The sequence below is a fragment of the Carcharhinus amblyrhynchos genome, chromosome 9 (genome assembly GCF_965287045.1).
Source record: "Carcharhinus amblyrhynchos chromosome 9, sCarAmb.v2.hapA, whole genome shotgun sequence".
NCBI classification, from domain to species: Eukaryota; Metazoa; Chordata; class Chondrichthyes; order Carcharhiniformes; family Carcharhinidae; genus Carcharhinus; species Carcharhinus amblyrhynchos.
In genome coordinates, this window is record NC_137332.1 from 109,018,101 (window position 1) to 109,036,044 (window position 17,944).

The 17,944-nt window shown below is 49.0% G+C and overlaps 1 protein-coding gene across 1 annotated transcript in view; it reads right to left on the bottom strand.

The window, feature by feature from the left end:
* Positions 1-13,078: 13,078 nt before the first annotated feature.
* Positions 13,079-17,944, bottom strand: part of LOC145348687 (uncharacterized) — a 39,100-nt gene continuing 34,234 nt past the window's right edge. Inside the window, exon 6 of the mRNA XM_080196845.1 lies at positions 13,079-13,312. Within this exon, the coding sequence (XP_080052971.1) occupies positions 13,079-13,312 (234 nt within the window). The remainder of the gene's footprint in view (positions 13,313-17,944) is intronic.

The following is a 17,944-nucleotide window of genomic DNA, read 5'->3' on the forward strand; positions in this document are numbered from 1 at the left end:
GAGCCTGGGACACAGAGAGAGGCTGCTTAAAGGGGCAATGCACCCAGGAGCAGAGCCTGGGACACAGAGAGAGGCTGCTTAAAGGGGCAATGCACCCGAGAGCAGAGCCTGGGACACAGAGAGAGGCTGCTTAAAGGGGCAATGCACCCAGGAGCAGAGCCTGGGACACAGAGAGAGGCTGCTTAAAGGGGCAATGCACCCAGGAGCAGAGCCTGGGACACAGAGAGAGGCTGCTTAAAGGGGCAATGCACCCAGGAGCAGAGCCTGGGACACAGAGAGAGGCTGCTCAAAGGGGCAATGCACCCGGGAGCAGAGCCTGGGACACAGAGAGAGGCTGCTTAAAGGGGCAATGCACCCGGGAGCAGAGCCTGGGACACAGAGAGAGGCTGCTTAAAGGGGCAATGCACCCAGGAGCAGAGCCTGGGACACAGAGAGAGAGGCTGCTTAAAGGGGCAATGTACCCAGGAGCAGAGCCTGGGACAAAGAGAGAGGCTGCTTAAAGGGGCAATGCACCCAGGAGCAGACACTGAGACAGAGAGAGGCTCTTTAACAGGGCAATGCACCCCAGAGCAGAGCCTGGGACAGAGGCTGCTTAAAGGGACAATGTACCCAGGAGCACAAACTGAGACAGAGCGAGGCTGCTTAAAGGGACAATGCACCCAGGAGCAGAGCCTGGGTCACAGAGAGGTTGCTTAGAGGGGCAATGCACCCCAGAGCACAGACTGATACAGAGAGAGGCTGCTTAAAGGGGCAATGCACCCAGGGGCAAAGAGACTGAGACAGAGGCTGCTTAAAGGGCAATGCACCAGGAGCAGCCCAGAACACATAGACTGACACAGAGAATTTGCTTATAGGGGCAATGCACCCAAGAACAGAAAGACTGAAACAAAAGCTGCCTAAAGGGGCAATAACAATCCTGCTACTTAAAGGGGCAATGCTGCTGCTACTTAAAAGGCACATCTGCACAAATAAAAAAGTCACCTCAACATTTCTCCCGCAACTCCACCTCCTCCACAGCCAAACTCAGGAGTGCAAATGTCCAACTTGAGGAGTGTCTTTTTGGGGTGTGGGGGTTTGGAAGCAGGGGTTTCATAACTTCTGGTCAATGGGCAGGCCTGTCAAGATAGCTGTTCCATCTATTCCCGACCACCTCCACCACCCCCCACCACTCCCCCCAACTCACACTGCAGCATTCACTCTGTAACTCACTCCCAGGTATCCATTATTCTGTATATAAACCACCTGAACCCCTCGATTAGATTCCAGTCTGTAACTCACTCCCACGTATCCATTATTCTATATATAAACCATCTGAACCCCTCGATTAGATTCCAGTCTGTAACTCACTCCCAGGTATCCATTATTCTATATATAAACCATCTGAACCCCTCGATTAGATTCCAGTCTGTAACTCACTCCCAGATATCCATTATTCTATATATAAACCATCTGAACCCCTCGATTAGATTCCAGTCTGTAACTCACTCCCAGGTATCCATTATTCTATATATAAACCATCTGAACCCCTCGATTAGATTCCAGTCTGTAACTCCCTCCCAGGTATCCATTATTCTATATATAAACCATCTGAACCCCTCGATTAGATTCCAGTCTGTAACTCCCTCCCAGGTATCCATTATTCTATATATAAACCATCTGAACCACTCGATTAGATTCCAGTCTGTAACTCACTCCCAGGTGTCCATTATTCTATATATAAACCATCTGAACCACTCGATTAGATTCCAGTCTGTAACTCACTCCCAGGTGTCCATTATTCTATATATAAACCATCTGAACCCCTCGATTAGATTCCAGTCTGTAACTCACTCCCAGGTATCCATTATTCTATATATAAACCATCTGAACCCCTCGATTAGATTCCAGTCTGTAACTCACTCCCAGGTATCCATTATTCTATATATAAACCATCTGAACCCCTCGATTAGATTCCAGTCTGTAACTCACTCCCAGGTATCCATAATTCTATATAGAAACCATTTGATGGAAATCTGCTCTTCTCAATTTTTTTCATGTTGAGTAATGTATGGAAACTCTGGGGCTTTTCTCAGTCCAACTGCAATTACTTATTAATTTTTGGTAGTTTTTTTAAAATAGCATGACAGTTGAGGAACAGAATACTAGTTTAAAACAAGTGATAACTTAAGGTACTCCCAGGTTACGGTTGCACCTCGATGATATTTCATTGTTTACCTGATTCTTTTAGATGCTTTCTTAGCCACCCTCCACATTTAAAGTTTAATTATTATTAGTCACAAGTAGGTTTACATTAACACTGCAAAGAAGTTACTGTGAAAATCCCCTCATCGCCATACTCCACCACCTGTTCAGGTAACACTGAGGGAGAATTTAGCGTGGCCAATGCACCCTAACCAGCATGTCTTTCGGACTGTAGGAGGAAACCAGAGCACCCGGAGGAAACCCGCACAGACATGGGGAGAACATGCAGTCTCCGGACAGACAGTGATCCGAGCTGGGAATAGAACCCAGGTCTCTGGCGCTGTGAGGCAGCAGTGCTAACCACAGTGCCGCCACACTGGAGAGCCACATTGTTCACCTGAGAAGTCCTGATAGACATCTGATCACCAGCACCCCATAAGATATTAATGTTGGCGTGGCCTTTGAAGGAAATTGAAATGGGAAAGCTTTTCTTTTGTGAGAGATTTCATCACTGGGTGCATTACCTTGTGCCAATCTTACCTCACCACTGACCCTTAGGGAGATACATGTACACTGACTGGGGGCTCTCAGTCCCCTTCCCTTGAGGGAGATATGTGTACACTGACTGGGGTCTCTCAGTCCCCTCTCTCTCAGGGAGATATCCGTACACTGACTGGGGTCTCTCAGTCCCTCTCTCTCAGGAAGATGCCTGTATACTGACTGGGGTCTCTCAGTCCCCTCTCTCTCAGGGAGGTATCTGTACACTGACTGGGGTCCCTCAGTCCCTCTCTCTCAGGAAGATATCTGTACACTGACTGGGGTCTCTCAGTCCCTCTCCCTTAGGGAGATATCTGTATACTGACTTGGGTCTCTCAGTCCCTCTCTCAGGGAGATATCTGTACATTGACTGGGGTCTCTCAGTCCCTCTCTCAGGGAGATATCTGTACACTGACTGGGGTCTCTCAGTCCCCTCTCTCTCAGGGAGATATCCGTACACTGACTGGGGTCTCTCAGTCCCTCTCTCTCAGGAAGATGCCTGTATACTGACTGGGGTCTCTCAGTCCCCTCTCTCTCAGGGAGGTATCTGTACACTGACTGGGGTCTCTCAGTCCCCTCTCTCTCAGGGAGATATCCGTACACTGACTGGGGTCTCTCAGTCCCTCTCTCTCAGGAAGATGCCTGTATACTGACTGGGGTCTCTCAGTCCCCTCTCTCTCAGGGAGGTATCTGTACACTGACTGGGGTCTCTCAGTCCCCTCTCTCTCAGGGAGATATCCGTACACTGACTGGGGTCTCTCAGTCCCTCTCTCTCAGGAAGATGCCTGTACACTGACTGGGGTCTCTCAGTCCCCTCTCTCTCGGGGAGATATCTGTACACTGACTGGGGTCTCTCAGTCCCCTCTCTCTCAGGGAGATATCCGTACACTGACTGGGGTCTCTCAGTCCCTCTCTCTCTCAGGAAGATGCCTGTATACTGACTGGGGTCTCTCAGTCCCCTCTCTCTCAGGGAGGTATCTGTACACTGACTGGGGTCTCTCAGTCCCCTCTCTCTCAGGAAGATGCCTGTATACTGACTGGGGTCTCTCAGTCCCCTCTCTCTCAGGGAGGTATCTGTACACTGACTGGGGTCTCTCAGTCCCCTCTCTCTCAGGGAGATATCCGTACACTGACTGGGGTCTCTCAGTCCCTCTCTCTCAGGAAGATGCCTGTACACTGACTGGGGTCTCTCAGTCCCCTCTCTCTCGGGGAGATATCTGTACACTGACTGGGGTCTCTCAGTCCCCTCTCTCTCAGGGAGATATCCGTACACTGACTGGGGTCTCTCAGTCCCTCTCTCTCTCAGGAAGATGCCTGTATACTGACTGGGGTCTCTCAGTCCCTCTCTCAGGGAGGTATCTGTACACTGACTGGGGTCTCTCAGTCCCCTCTCTCTCAGGGAGATATCCGTACACTGGCTGGGGTCTCTCAGCCTCTCTCAGTGTTCATGTTAATGGATGTTTAAGTTCCCGAGGCATTATGAATTAGCCGGGAGTTGGCCAGTTGCCTGGTTAGTATTCCATTCTTAAACAATGCCAGCAAAAGCAGATTGTTCACAATTCTCACACACGCTTTTGGGTGGCATGGTGGCACAGTGGTTAGCACTGCTACCTCACAACACCAGTTTGGGTCACCGTCTGTGTGGTGTCTGCACGTTCTCCTTGTGTCTGTGTGGGTTTCCTCCAGGTGCTCCAGTTTCCTCCCACTGTCCAAAAGACACCAGAGTGTGGCGACTCGGGGATTTTCATAGTAACTTCAGTGCAGTGTTAATATAGGCCTACTTGTGACTAATAAATAAACTTTAAACTTCTCATTGTTGTTTTTGCCATGTGTGTATCGGGGAATGGCTGGTACCACCACACTCCTTCGAAAGAATTCTATCTACAAAATGTTTCAAGGTGTTTCAGAAGGACGATGGTCATCGAAGGAAATCATCATCAACTTCAGGAAGCCTAGTGGGGGACCATGCCCCTGGCTACACCAACAGGGATAAAGTAGAAAAGATCGAGAGCTTCAGATTTTTAGGTGCCCAGATCACCAACAACCTGTCCTGGTCAACCAATGCTGACACTATAGTTAAGAAAGCTCACCAACTTTGTCAGAAGACTGAAGAAATTCAGTATTGCTGCTATGATTCCCTCCCAAGTTTTACAGATGCACTACAGAAAGCACCCTTTCCAGACGTATCACCGCTTGGTATGGTTCCTGCTCTGCCCAAGGAAACTACAATAGGTTGTGAATGTAGCCCAATCCATCACACACACCAGCCTCCCAGCCATTGACTCTGTCTACACTTCCTACTGCCATCCATTGACTCTGTCTACACTTCCTACTGCCTCAGAAAAGCAGTCAGCATAATTGCGGACCCCACGCACCCCGGACATTCTCCCTTCCACCTTCTTCCGTCTGGAAAAAGATAGGTCTGAGGTCACGTAGCAACCGACTCAAGAACAGCTTCTTCCTTGCTGCCATCAGACTTTTGAATGGAGCTACATTATATGAAGCGATAGAAATCTTAGAATCATAGAATCCATACAGTGAGAGGGAGGTCATTTGGCCCATCTAATCTGCACTCCGCCCCAGGCCCTATCCCCTTAACACCACATATTTACCTCATTGATCTCTCTAACCTATACAACCTGGGATACTAAGGAGCAATGTAGCTTGGCCAATCAACTGAACCCTCACATCTTTAGACTGATGTTTTTCAACACCCTAGCTATGACTATAACAGTGTATTCTGCACCCTCGCCTTTCCTTTCTCCCTAAATATTCTATGAATGGCATGCTTTGTGTGCATAACGCAAGAAACAATACTTTTCACTGTATCCCAATACGTGTGGCAATAATAAATCAAGTCAAATGCAGAAGGCGAGGTAAGGGGTTTTGTACTGTCAACGTTTATTTACAGGCAGTTACAGATGTTCTTCAGTACACCCTCACTAAACCAAAGAACTGCTCTGGGAATGGATAACATCGCGCGCGCAAGGTGGTTCTCCACACACTCGCCAAAATCCAGCGACGTGACATAACCAGGCAGCTTTCATTATCCAGGGAACAAAAACTTTGCAATTCAGAATGGAGACGAAGAAACTCCCATTTATTTCGCACTTTAGGACATTCTTCTCCCAAGAAAGCATTTCTTGTTAAAATTCACTCCCAGAGCGTCACTGGGAAAGCCAACTACTTATTATTGGTCTCCTTACTCGAGAAAGGATATACTGGCACTGGCGGGGGTGGGGGTGGGGGAGCAGAGGAGATTCACTGGATTGATTCTGGAGTTGAAAGGTTGGCTTATGAGGCGAGATTGGGGCTATACTCATTGGAATGCAGAAGAATGAGGAGGGGGGATCTTATAGAAACATATAAAAATTATGAAGGGACTGGATACAATGGAAGCAAGGAGGTAATTTCCACTGGCAATGAAACTAGAACTGGGGGGCATGGCCTCAAAATAAGGGGGAGCAGATTTAGGACTGAGTTGAGGAAGAACTTCTTCACCCAAAGGGTTGTGAATTCCTTGCCCAGTGAAGCAGTTGAGGCTGCCTCATTAGATGTTTTTAAGGCAAAGGTAGATTTTTGAACAGTAAAGGAATTAAGGGTGAGTAGGCAGTTAAGTGAAGCTGATTCCATGAAAAGATCAACCATGATCTTATTAAGTGGCAGAGCAGGCTCGAGGGGCCAGATGGCCTACTCCAGCTCCTAGTTCTTATGTTCTTATTACCCATCCTCCTTGTTTTTCTTTCTCTATTCATTTGCCCAGCAGATTTTTTTTTACTTTTCTTGCATTTGCCCCATTCCCCTTTGAAAGTTATCCCTGACTCAGCTTCCATTGTCCTTCTGGGTAGGCATGTTGAGTGTCCAGGCACAGGCTTTGGGCCTGAACAACAGCTTTGTCTGTTTTCGATACTGCAACACAGGGAAGGTGGCGGCCTAGTGATATTGTTGTTGGACTAGTAATCCAGAGATGCCGGGGTAATACTCTGGGGACCCGGGTTCAAATCCCACCACGGCAGACGGTGAAATTTGAATTCAATAAAAAAACCATTAGAATTAAAAATCTGATGACGACCATTGTCACAAGGGAATAGGATCGATCGGAATAAGGGGGGGGGGGTGATGGCCTAGTGGTACTATAATTAAACTACTAATCCAGAAAATCAGCTAATGTTCTGGGAACCCAGGTTCGAATCCCATCATGGCAGATGGAATTTGAATTCAGTAAAAAAAATCTGGAATTAAGAATCTACTGATGACCATTGTCAATTGTTGGAAAAACCCATTTGGTTCCCTAATGTCCCTTCAGAGAAGGAAATCTGCCATCCTTACCTGGTCTGGCCTACATGTGACTCCAGAACTATGGCAATGTGGTTGACTCTTAAATTCCCTCAGGAACAGGTAATAAATGCTGTCCCATGAACGAATGTAAAATAAACAGGAGCCTGAGATGTGTTTAATTGCGGGAGACAGCGTCCCCACAGCTGTGCCACACTCCCCTAGTGCTGGTGTGAATGGGGTGGTTAATTAACTTCCTCTGTGTGCTGCCCGCTTCCTTCACCCCATTAGGAGCCCCATTTACCAGTGCAAGGGTTCCTCCGAATTTATTTCATCTGAACCCTTTCAGGATTGTGTACCTTTCTCTGCCTCGGGGGGGGAGAGGGGAAGGGGGAGAAAACTGGGTCAACAATGAAGTTGTTGGTGTGGGTCTGACGCTTAGACATCACTCAAAGACAGCAGAATTCCTTCCCTCGGGAAACTGGTGAACCAATTTAAGTGACCTGGAAAATTGTCTCCGTCTCCACTGATTACACAACCCGCTGAGTTAGTTTCTGAAGCGTTAGCCAATGTTTTACAGGCAGACTTGGTCACATTTACTGACATCAGGGCATTGAGTGATAGAATCATAAATCCCTGCCGTGCAGGGGGAGGCCATTTGGCCCATCATGTCTGCACCAACATTCCGACAGAACATCCCTTCCAAGACCTATCCACGTAATCCCATCCATTTACCCCACTAATCCCCCTAGTCTACACATCTTTGGACACTAAGGGGCAATTTAGCATGGTTAATCCACCTAACCTGCTCAGCTTTGGGCACTAAGTGACAATTTAGCTTGACCAAGCCATCTAACCTGCACCACCTTTGGCCACTAAGGGGTAATTTAGCACAACCAATCCACCTAACCTGCACACCTTTGGCCACTAAGGGATAATTTAGCACAACCAATCCACCTAACATACACATCTTTGGACACTAAGGGATAATTTAGCACAACCAATCCACCTAACCTACACATCTCTGGACACTAAGGGATAATTTAGCACAACCAATCCACCTAACATACACATCTTTGGACACTAAGGGACAATTTAGCATGGCCAATCCACCTAACCTACACATCTTTGGACACTAAGGGATAATTTAGCACAACCAATCCACCTAACCTACACATCTTTGGACACTAAGGGATAATTTAGCACAACCAATCCACCTAACATACACATCTTTGGACACTAAGGGATAATTTAGCACAACCAATCCACCTAACATACACATCTTTGGACACTAAGGGACAATTTAGCATGGCCAATCCACCTAACCTACACATCTTTGGACACTAAGGGATAATTTAGCACAACCAATCCACCTAACCTACACATCTTTGGACACTAAGGGATAATTTAGCACAACCAATCCACCTAACATACACATCTTTGGACACGAAGGGATAATTTAGCACAACCAATCCACCTAACCTACACATCTTTGGACACTAAGGGATAATTTAGCACAACCAATCCACCTAACATACACATCTTTGGACACTAAGGGACAATTTAGCATGGCCAATCCACCTAACCTGCACCCTTTGGACACTAAGAGGAAATTTAGTATGACCAATCCACCTAACCTGCACATCTTTGGAATGTGTGAGGAAACCGGGGCACCCGGAGGAAATCCACGCAGACATAGGGAGAATATATGAACTCCACAGAGACAACCACTTGAGGCCAGAATTGAACCTGGGTCCCTTGTGCTGTGAGGCAGCGGTGCTAACCACTATGCCACTGTGCCACCCTCAATTAACAATACTTCATTAGTACATCTACTGTTTTAACTTGAAGGGACACAGCTCCACACTCCTTTCACCTTTTTATGACTGAAGCATTGTTTGGAGCTGATCCTGGAAAACATCACACCTCCACATAGCCAACATAAGAAATAGGAGCAGGAGTAGGCCACCTAGCCCTTCGAGCCTGCCCCACCATTCAATAAGATCATGGCTGATCTGAAGTGGATCAGTTCCACTTTCTCGCTTTCTCCCCATAACCCTTAATTCCCCTGTCTATCAGAAATCCATCTACCCATGACTTAAATATATTTCGTGAGGCAGCCTCCACCACTTCAACGGGCAGAGAATTCCAGAGGTTCACCACCCTTTGAGTGAAGAAGTTCCTCCTCAACTCCGATCTAAACTGCACGCCCTCCCCCCCCCCGTTATCTTGAGGCTGTGCCCTCTAGTCCTATAAAGAGTGGTACCAGGTTTGGGATCAGCCATGGCTGCTGCTTGGCCAACCTCCACAGATGGGGCATCACTTCCAACCCCCTATATGCTCTTGGGAGAGGGCAAATTTTCCACCACTCCATAGAGTCCATAACTTCAGTGACGGCCTAGCCACACTCAACGCAGCAGGACCAGGGGACACTGTTTGTGCATTCACTCAATAAATACATTAAAAAATCCACGCAAATTCACGGGCCGGGACTTAAACTCACAGCTACGGCCCACTCTCACCTCGGAGTGTTCGCTCTGGAGAACATGACATTCAGGTTGAGACACACCCTGGTGCAGTATTGAGGGAGTGCCGCTCTGTCAGAGATGTCGCCGTTCCAATAATACCTGAATCCCGGGCCCATTTGCCCTCGATCTCGAGTGGACCTGAAAGATTCCATGGCAGGAGTGGTCCCCAGTCTGGCCAATCTTCAACCCTCCAGCAACATCACTAAACTCTTAGTATCTGATCAGCTTGGTAACTGCCCTTCACTGGTGTTCTGGGATACCGAGAGGGTTGTAGATAACATACAGATTCAAGGCAGGGTGTCTATCTGGCACGGTGGCACAGTGGTTAGCACTGCTGCTTCACAGCGCCAGGGACCTGGGTTTGATTCCCGGCTTGGGTCACTGTCTGTGCAGGGAGTTTGCACATTCTCCCCACGTCTGCGCGGGTTTCCTCCGGGTGCTCCGCTTCCCTCCCACACTCCAAAGATGTGCAGGTTAGGTGGATTGGCCATGATAAGTTGCCCCTTAGTGTCAGGGGGATTAGCTAGGGTAAATGCATGGGGTTACGGGATAAAGGGGATAGGGCCTGGGCGGAATTCTGGTTGGTGTAGACTCGATGGGTTGAATGGCCTCCTTCTGCACTGTAAGATTCTATGATCTTGAAATTTCCAAATGTGGGAATGCAGGTCAGGAATCCCTTAATTTTATATCCATTAATTCCAACGTACAGGGAGTGGGCTGGTGATGTGTGCTGCAGGGACTGCATGGGAAGTATCTAAGTTGTCCATAGAGGGAAAAAGTATTTTTATCAGAACAGGTCAGAGGCTGGGAATTCTACGATGAATAACTAATCTTCTGACTCCCCAAAGTCTATCCACCACCTACAAGGTACAAATCAGGAGTGTGATGGAATATTCCCCACTTGTCTGGATGGTTGCAGCTCCAACAACACTCAAGAAGCTCGACACCATCCTGGGTAAAGCAGTCCGATGATTCACACGCCATCTCACAGATTCAACATTGACTCCCTCCACCTCAGTAACAGCAGTGTGTACTATCTACAAGATGCACTGCAGCAATTCATCAAAGATCCTTAGACAGCACCTTCCAAAGCTATGACCACTTCCACCTAGAAGGACAAGGGCAGCAGAAACCTGGGAACACCACCACCTGCAAGTTTCCCCTCCAAGTCGCTCACCGTCCTGACTTGGAAATATATCACCATCCCTTCTCTTTCATCTAAGGAGAATCATCGAATCCCTACAGTGCAGCAGAGGGCATTTGGCCTATCGAATTGTACCAACTCTCCGAGTATCTTACACACCCTCTCCCCATAACCTCATGTATTTACCCCACTAAATCTATACATATTGGAACACTAAGGGACAATTTAACATGGCCAATCCCCCTAACCTACACACCTTTGACACTAAGGGGTAATTTAGCATGGCCATCCCCATTACCTGCACATCTTTGGACACCAAGGGTTAATTTGCTATGGCTAATCCCCCTAACCTGCACATCTTTGGACACTAGGGGGCAATTTAGCATGGCCAATCAGCCCAGCCTGCACATCTGTGGAGTGTGGGAGGAAACTGGAGCATCCGGAGGAAACCCATGCAGACATGGGGAGAACATGCAAACTTCACACAGACACTGACTCCAGCCTGGAATAGAACCCGGGTCCCTGGCGCTGTGAGGCAGCAGCGCTAACCACTGTGCCGCTGGATCAAAATCCTGGAATTCCTCCCTAACAGCACTGCGGGTGTACCTTCAGGAGACGGGCTCCAGCAATTCGAGAGGGCAGCTCGGCAGCGCCTCCTAGAGGGCAGTTTGGAATGGGTGTGAAATGCAGCAGCAATGCCATCTCCGTACCGCATAACATACAGAAAGCATCTGACCCACCCCTCCGTGACGGACTCACTGGGCAGGGAGCTGAGTGATCATATTTTATATCAGTGGCCTTTAACTGAGGCGGGGGCGGGGGAGACTAGCCAATATTCCTGCTCGAGGGGCCGGCCGCCCACCAGTGACACTCACACACCGCACCCCCCCCCCAACCCTCTCGCTGCCCTCCCCAACGACGGCTGCACGACCGACTGGATTGAGATGAACCGTGGCGGAAATCCCCTGACGACAACAACAACTTGTATCCATGAGGTGCCTACGATGTAGGAAAATGTCCTAAGGTGCTTCACAGGGGAGTCATCGAACAGAAGGGAAAGTGGCGTCGTGCCAAAGATGGGCGCCGTTGGCACAAGTTTGTCCGAGGCCTTGTAGGGCAGTGGTGGCACACCCCTCCACACCGATGGACCAGGGGCTCCAGGTTCGAGTCCAACACCAGGACTTGTAGGAGACTGGAAGAGCATTTGACGCAGTGTCAATGGGCTACTAATCAGCTGGGAGATTTTTCCATCGCTCCCCCCACCCCTGCCACCCCCACAGCTCTTCCCCAAAGGCTACAAAACAAAACAGGAAGGATGCAAAGCCACACTAAACAACAACGAACCAGTTGTCCGAAGCTTGGGCGGAGAGGTGGTTTCAAACAGTGTCTCGAAGGGGAAATGCGCAAGTGATGGACTCAGTAACCGCAGAAGCGGGGGAATAGCTGGGCCGGAAAGGCTTGGAGACAAGGGAAGGGCAGCCGGTAGCAGCCCTCGGTGAACGGGATGGGCCTGAGGGTGACTGTGACCGGGGTGTGGAATCGGGGCAGTGAAGTCGATGCCCACCAGGACAGGCTGCAGGGTGGCACGGCGCTGAGTAGGCCCCATTTTAATGCCATCTGGATGTGGGTGAAAGGATTAGCGTTAGTTGGAATACCAGGTACAGTTCTGGTCACCCTATTAATAGAAAGGATATTATTAAACTAGAAAGAGCGCAGAAAAGATTTACTAGGATACTACCGGGACTTGATGGATTGAGTCATAAGGAGAGGCTGGATAGACTGGGACTTTTTCCTCTGAAGCATAGGAGGTTTCGAGGTGATGTTATAGAGGTCTATAAAATAATGAGGGGCGTAGATCAGCTAGATAGTCAATATCTTTTCCAAAAGAAAGGAGAGTCTAAAACTAGGGGGTGTTGGTTGAAGGTGAGAGGGGAGAGATACAGAAAAGGGGCAACTTTTTTCACACAGAGGGTGATGAGTGTCTGGAACAAGCTGCCAGAGGTAGTAGTAGTAGAGGTGGGCACAGTTTTGTCTTTTAAAAAGCATTTAGACAATTACATGGGTAAGATGGGTGTAGAGGGATATGGGCCAAATGCGGGCAATTGGGACCAGCTTAGTGGTTAAAAAAAGGGTCTGCATGGACAAGTTGGGCCGAAGGGCCTGTTTCCACACTGTAAACCACTATGACTCTATCTATGACTCTACGTTCTCAGGTTTTCGAGCTTCTGCACTTCAATATCTCTGACTGGGAAACGGAGTATAGTTTCCGCTGGTCTGTGAGCTAATCTATATTTATATATTTATATCTTTAACCTTCCACCTGCCAGGATTTCCTCTGTACCGTATTTGTATTTATTTTTAACTCTATCTCATTTTGCTCCCCCCCACCATTCCCCACCCCCCCGTTGCCTTTTTAGTTAGAGTGGGCACGGCGCTGCGACATGCCCTTCAGCAGGGGCGAGAAGATGGAGCCCCGACGCTCCTCCACGACCCTGGTGGGCGCCCGCCTGGGGGTCAGGCCTGGCGGCAGGGGCGCCCTCTGCTCATCCATCCGCTGCTCCTGCAGGCGGTGCAGCAGGTCGAAGAAGGCCTGGGAGCTGTAGGCCGGAGGCTTGCTGCGCTGATCCTCGATCCGAGCGCTGGCCGACTGGAGGAGGCGAAGAGGGGGACAAGAGAGAGAGAGAGAAAACAAAATGGGTTACTTGATGCCAGCTGCTGTTCGCTCCCAGAATACCTCACTGCCCTCAGCCCGATTCATCGCCCCTGACAACGCCTGGTGTCAGTAGACACTCGACAGCCAGCCCACTGAGCCATGACGGGCTGGGTTCGAATCCCACCCCAGAGGCTTGAGCCTTTCCCCAACCCCCTCCCGAAGGCCTCAGTTCAATGACAGGCAGCCCAGGCCAAGCAAGGCCCAGGGGGAGTGGGCTTCCTTTGTCTCACTAGGCCACAAGATGGAAATTAGGCTCATTCACGAACTAACCACGATCGAATATATTTCAGAATGAATTATAAAGAATGCTCGGATAAAATAAAAGCAAAATACAGGTGGTGCTGCTGGAATCTGAAACAAAAATCTGTGGAGAGAGGATGGAGCCAACGTTTCGAGTCTCTATAATGCCTGGCAGATGAACGTCAGACCAACACGTTGAGTGCCTGATGCTAATATTTCACCCTTACAGGATGGCCCTCAGTTACCGTGAGGGTTGCCCCCCACCCCGCCTCTCCCCACTCCCCGTGCTCACTTGCCCCTTGCTTTCTTTATATAGAAGCCATAGCAACCCAGCAATGCAGAAAGAGGCCATTCAGCCCATCGGGTCTGCGCCAACAACAATCCCACCCCAGGCCCTATTCCCACAACCTGACTAATCCCTCTAACCTACACATCCTGGGACGTTATGGGCTGTTTAGCATGGCCAATGCACCCTAACCCGCACTTCTTTGGACTATGGGAGGAAACCAGGGCACCTGGAGGAAACCCATGCAGACACGGGGAGAACTTGCAAACTCCGCACAGCCAGTGGCCCAAGCTGGGAATCAAACCCGGGTCGCTGGCGCTGTGAGGCAGCAGTGCTAACCACTGTGCCACCGTACCAACCATTTCTTTGTGAGACATGAGTGTCGCTGGCTGGCCAGCATTTATTGCCCATCCCTCGTTGCCCAAGGGCAGTTGAGAGTCATCACATTGCTGTGGCTCTGGAACCACATGTAGGCCGGACCAGGTAAGGACGGCAGATTTCCTTCTCCAAAGGGTATTAGTGAACCAGATGGGTTTATTCCAACAATTGGCAACGGTTTCATGGTCATCAGTAAATTCATAATCTCAAATATTTTTACTGAATTCAAATTCCACCGTCTGCCATGGTGGGATTCGAACCTGGGTCCCCAGAACATTAGCTGAGATTTCTGAGTTAACAGTCTAGCGATAATACCACTAGGCCATCGCCTCCACTAGTGGCCCCAAACATTTCAGCAACATGAGTTTCACAACTTGATTGGGGTCTGAGATAGGGGCCGGTTTCTGTTGATGGATTCAAATGGATGGCTAAATGGGACGCTGTCTTCTAAAGTGGGGGAGAGGCTTTAGTTTCCCTCTATTTCCTGTACCTGTCAACCCCGTATGGCCTCAGAGAGGAGGAGGGGGGAGAAGAGGGTCAAAAAATCAACCCCTTCAAACTGCAGCAGACAGCTCCCTCTGCTGGGGATATGTGTGAATCGCATGTCTTAATAATAAGGAAACCTCACCCACTTAGTCACTTTACCCTGTGTTAGCCAAACTTCCTATTTTGGGTGTTCCTTATAGGTACCCGGTGTCACAACTAGGCTTACATGAAGTTACTGTGAAAACCCCTTAGTCGCCAACCTCAGGTGCCTGTTGGGGTGCACTGAGGGAGAATTTTATATGGCCAATGCACCCTAACCAGCACGTCTTTCAGACTGTGGGAGGAAACCGGAGCACCCGGAGGAAACCCACGCAGACACGGGGGGAATGTGCAGACTCCGCACAGACAGTGACCCAAGCCGAGAATCGAACCTGGGTCCCTGGCATTATGAGGCAGCAGTGCCAACCACTGTGCCACCGTGCCGGATATTTTTAATCATTCAGGGAATTACAGAGATTAGGTGGGAAAGTGGACTTAGTGAGTGCTCGATCGGTCATGATCTTATTAAGTGACAGAGCAGGCTGAGGGGCTGAATAGCCCGACTACAGTTACTATTTCTTATGGACCTATGGTCTCAGAAAAAAGATGGCTGGGGTTGGTGGGGAGGCAGGATGGGGATGATCTGAGAGGGAGTGGCCCAATGGTTAACACTGCTGCCTCACAGGGTCCCAAGTTCGATTCCCGGCTTGGGTCACTGCCTGTACGGAATTTGCACATTCTCCCCGTACCTGCATGGGTTTCCTCCGGGTGCTCCGGTTTCCTCCCACAGTCTGAAAGACTAAATTGTCCCTTAGATGTGCAGGTGAGATGGATTGGCCATGCTAAATTGCCCCTTAATGTCCCAAGATGTGCAGATTAGGTGGATTGGCCATACTAAATGTGTGAGTACCTTGGGTAGGGTAGGGTGGGGTGGGGGAAGAGAGTGGTGAGGGCCTGGGTAAGACATTCTGTCAGAGAGTCGGTGCAGACCCAACGGGCTGAATGGCCTCCTTCTGCACTGTAGGGATTCGGTAGATTCTATGAGAGATGTTTAACTATTTGAGAGGGTTAAGTGGAGAAAATGATTCCTCTTGTGATGGGTGAGATGGGGGTAGTGCGGTGCGGGGCAGGACCGAAACTAGGGGATGAGATTAATAAATCCAATCGGGAATTAAGGAGAAATGCCTTTGACGGGGAAAGATGTGGAACTGTGTCACCATGATATGGTGAGGAAAGTGGTAAAGTTGCCATCGTCCCAGGTGACCACCGGCTGTGTTCCCCTTGGAGGGGGAGAGGTGGTGATTTAACTGAGGGATCACCAGACTTCGGGCAAGATTGAGAAGGTGGGGCTTTCATGAGTAACCGCAGCCAGTACGAGAATCGAACCTGTGCTGTTGGCATCGCTCTGCATCACTAACCAGTCGTCCAGCCAACTGAGCTACACCGGACGGTGCGGTTAAAGGGAACCTTACGTGATGGAGAAGTGAATAGAAGGGCACATTGATGAGGTTTGGTGGAGGGGGAGGTCTCGCATTTGTTGCGGTAATTCTCTGGACGGTTGCTTGTCTGTTGGGTCAAATTTTGAACATTTAACATTGAAAGCATTTGAAGGAATTGCGAGTGCCCACTGAGTCTGCTCCAACCACAATCCCACCCAGGCCCCATCCCGTAGCCCCTGCAATATTTACCTTGCTAATCCCCCTGATTCTAGGATCAACTTAGCCTGGCCAATCAACATCTTTGGACTGTAGGAAGGAAACCAGAGCACCTGGAGGAAACCCACGCAGACATGGGGAGAATGTGCAAACACCACACATACAGTCACCCAAGCCAGGAATCAAACCCTGGTCCCTGGCGTTGTGAGGCAGCAGTGCTAACCACTGTACCACCCCGGGACAGCTTGTGTAGACTATTTAAAAACCACAGTGAAAAACCTTTCTCATTCTGAGGTGGCATGCAAAATATATTTTAAAAAAACCTCTTCCAATTTTGCCACTTCCTCCTTTGAATAGTTTAATGCTACAGTTTTTCTAGGGACTACCTTTTCTCATTGCAATTAAGGCTATTGCTTCACTTCCTCCCTCGCTCACTAATAGTTTACTGATGTCCGTTGGGGAAGGAAATCTTGCCCAGACTAGCTTATGAGTCAGATTAGGGTCAGAGCAGGGCTCACTGTTAACTAGACCCTAAAGTGGCCTTTAATTTTGACTGTTAACCAGTCTTCATGGCCTTCCTGACTGAACACCGAGACAACAGCTTCATAAGAACATAAGAACTAGGAGCAGGAGTAGGCCATCTGGCCCCTCGAGCCTGCTCCGCCATTCAATAAGATCATGGCTGATCCTTTCGTCGACTCAGCTCCACTTACCCGCCCGCTCACCATAACCCTTAATTCCTTTACTGTTCAAAAATTTATCTATCTTTGCCTTAAAAACATTCAATGAGGTAGCCTCAACTGCGCAGGGAGTTCCACAGAGGCACAACCCTTTGTGTGAAGAAGTTCCTCCTGTACTCAGTCCCAAATCTGCTCCCTCTTATTTTGGGTCTATGCCCTAGTTGTAGTTTCACCCGCCAATGGGAACAACTTCTATCTTGTCTATTCTCTCCATAATCTTATGTGTCTCTCTCAGCCCTCATTCTTCTGAATTCCAATGAGTATAGCCCCAGTCTACTCAGTCTCTCCTCATAAGCCGACCCCCTCAATTCTGGAATCCACCCTCAGAGCAGAAGTTGTCTCCTCGACCTCCACCCCATTTCATAGAATCATAGAATCACACAGTGCAGAAGAGACCCTTCGGCCCATCAAGTCTGGACCGACATGCAAGAAATCCTAATGTCCCCACCTAATCCCATTTCCCAGAACGTGGCCCATAGCCCTGGATGTTACAATGTGCCAAGTTCTCATCCAGATACTTTTTTTAAAGGGTGTGAGGCAACCCACTACCAATCTCCCAGGCAGTGCATTCCAGACTGTCAGCACTCTCTGGATAGAAATTTTTCTTCACATCCCCCTTAAACCTCTTGCCCCTCACTTTGAACCTATATCCCCTCGTAACTGACCCTTCAACCAAGGGGAATGGCTGCTCCCTAGCCCCTCTGTCCATATCCCTCATTTCCATTTATTTTATTTCTACCTT